The sequence below is a fragment of the Theobroma cacao genome, chromosome 2 (assembly GCF_000208745.1).
Source record: "Theobroma cacao cultivar B97-61/B2 chromosome 2, Criollo_cocoa_genome_V2, whole genome shotgun sequence".
Classification (NCBI taxonomy): domain Eukaryota; kingdom Viridiplantae; phylum Streptophyta; class Magnoliopsida; order Malvales; family Malvaceae; genus Theobroma; species Theobroma cacao.
Genome location: NC_030851.1, coordinates 3210518 through 3213603, shown reverse-complemented (window position 1 = coordinate 3213603; position 3086 = coordinate 3210518). Strand labels below are relative to the sequence as shown.

General features: G+C 30.5%; 1 protein-coding gene across 1 annotated transcript; it reads left to right on the top strand.

The window, feature by feature from the left end:
• LOC18607587 (dirigent protein 22) lies at positions 618–1385 on the top strand. The gene has a single exon (XM_007041840.2). The coding sequence runs from the start codon at positions 656–658 to the stop codon at positions 1217–1219; it is 564 nt and encodes a 187-aa protein (XP_007041902.2). The 5' UTR covers positions 618–655; the 3' UTR covers positions 1220–1385.

The window sequence follows — 3086 nt, the reverse complement described above, 5'->3', positions numbered from 1 at the left end:
AGTCATCAACAAACCCTCACCCAACCCAACATGACCAGTCACAGTATTGATTAAAAAGGATAAAACATTTGTAGTGGAGAAGGTGTAAGACATACATAAAAAATTAGTGTTTGGTGCTTTTTAGGTCTCCATTCGCCAATTAATTATTGTGTAAACAATAGACTAAAAATATTTGTATACAAATACAAATTTGAATTTGTATATACATATAAATAGAAATCTTCTTCCCCACTTAATTTAGTATCAAATGTCTAACCTTATTAATAACTAAAAACCTTAATCTCTAAATCTTAAACCATAAACCATAAATGTTAATGATAAAATAAATAACCTAATGACCAAAATGATGTTAATATAAAAAATTTATTGAACATGTGATACAAAATTATGAAAAATATATCAAATAGAAGCGGAGAACTTTTGTTCTTGTGTGTATATATATTAATATATACACGTACATAAATGAGCAAATTACTTCGTCATACCAATTCTTGGGTTTTGCAAAAATAAATTTAAAAGAAAAATGGGTCAAAAGCAGATGCTTCCAAGTTCCACCTGAAAGGCATTAATGCCAAGTTGCTGAATTTCCTCAAGTATATAAAGCATTGCCTAGACTTCATTTTTGGATGCAAAAGGGGAACAGAGAGAAACTATAATGGAAAAGCTTGCTGCTCTAATGATGATTTTCTTGCTAGCCATGCCAATGGGGCATTGCAGCATTGAAGGGCCCGAGGAAGTGGATGAATGGTTCCATAAGCTTCCTCATGCAAAGGAAAAGGTTACCAAGCTCCATTTCTTCTTTCACGACAGATTTGCTGGAAAGAACGTATCTGCGGTGCGGGTTGCCCATGCGTCCAGCACTGCCAAATCGCCAACTGCATTTGGTCTAGTTTTCATCATGGATGACCCATTAACAGAAGGGCTCAAACCCACGACCAAAGAACTGGGTCGAGCTCAAGGACTGTACGCGTTTTCTGGGCGAGAGGAACTGAGTCTGCTGATGGCCATGAACTTGGTTTTCACAAGCGGTGAGTACAACGGCAGCACTCTTACCGTTTTGGGCAGGAACCCGGCCGTGCCACACCGTGAGATGCCGATCATAGGTGGCTCAGGAGTTTTCCGACTGGCACGTGGAATTGCGTCAGCGCAGTTACGTGAATTCAACACTACCACCGGTAACGCTCTCATCGAGTACAATGTTGTAGTGATTCACTATTAAAGTGATGGTGGCTTAAGCTTGTTCTCGTCTCCATATCAAAAGAATAGGCGACGAGACAATGTTGGCAGATTGATATTTCTTTCTTTTTACTTTTTGGATGCATTTTGTTCTCTTTTTATATGGTTGTGGAATAATAATGTGTGGAGATACCTACGAGACCTTCTAATACTTGGTTAGGCCCGAGACATTATTTTATTTAATTTCAATTCTAAAATAAATTTAAAAATATAAAATATTAATATTTTAATAAGAAATTTTATTTAAATTGACAAATTAGATCGAGCCTAAGTCTTAAAGGTGTTAATCGGACCAAATATAACTTATGAACACCTTTACGTTAAATCAGGGCGAAAAAAAGAGAAAGGTGGGAGATAATTTTATTAAATTATTATAATTTTAATGAATTTTAATACAAAAAAGTTAATAATGTTGAATTTTTATTTCCTTTTTGATATATATATATATATAAGTTTGAATAAACAATGAGAGGTAATTTTCTACTATTCCATAAGCCCATCCTCTATTCCATCTTAGGATTAAAACCAAGACTTTTAAAGTTAGATTCTCATTGAGATGTCCAATCAAGAACTAATGAATTTAAATGTTAATTTTGTTGATTTTTTTATAGAATTTTATTTAAAATTGACCAATAAGCTCTTATACAAAAGAATTTTTTTTAATTAATGCTATTTTATAATTAAAATTTTATTTTTCAATTGCATACTCAATAAGTAAAAATTTTGACGCCATAGATATTGATGCATGATTTTCCAATGAAATATAGGTATTTTAAAAAATTAAACAATTATATATATATATATATATAAAGTATTTACGCCAACACAAAAGATATATGATAATGGTTAACAAATTTTGATTTCTTTAATTTTTCTATCACTTGATTGCATCAATAATTCAATATTGACATGTACTTAAAAATACAAAGAAAATAAAAATAAATTTTTGTTTTAGAAATCAAAATTTATTAGATTCTAATCAAATGAGGGAAACATATTCCCAACATATCATTCATTAGAAAATATATAATATCAAGTGGTGGAATATCATAAAACACATAGTCATCAACTGTATCAAAACCCATGTAGTCGGTTAACGCATTCTCTTTTCTAAAAATAAAAATAAAATTTTGCATATATATTAATTTTAATTTGTTTATAAAAAAAAGGAGTTTATAGTTAAAAGTATCAAATATAAAATATTCAATAAATATAGACAAAAGCATAACCAAGCTAGCATGTATAATTTGTACATAGCTTAAAGCTTCCATAACTGTTGAAACTCACAAGTCACAAGGTAACAGGCTAAACATAGAGCCAAAAAATACGTAGTCAATGATTACTCAACTTCACTGGGATTTCACTTTCGGTTCACAAAGTGGCAGAAAAAGTCCATCTTTAACACAATTTTACTTAATACTATAGCTTCAAAAATCAAAATCATGTGTGAATTATATCACTTTAATTAATGAAAACAAGAGAAGAGTTACATTTTCTTTCCACTCTCTTCAGTGCTTTGCGTGTGTGCATGTCTGTCTCTCTCATGCAAGTAAATAAATATCCTTCTTGAAAATGGATTACAACTCCAAATAGCTATGATGTTCAAGATTTCTCTACATTTTATGAAAATTAATTCTTACCAAAATTTCAAGAAAAGTCTATTATTTGACAGAATAAAGTTCACAATCAATCAACAATAAGGAATTGAATCAATGTTCAAAGTCATCGAAATCAATCAAGGATAAGCAATTAAACCAATCTTCACAATTACAATATTTAGAATTCAATCTAAGAGAATTTTTGTATACTTATCATATACTTTGATATAATCTTATCCTAACTTATCTTGT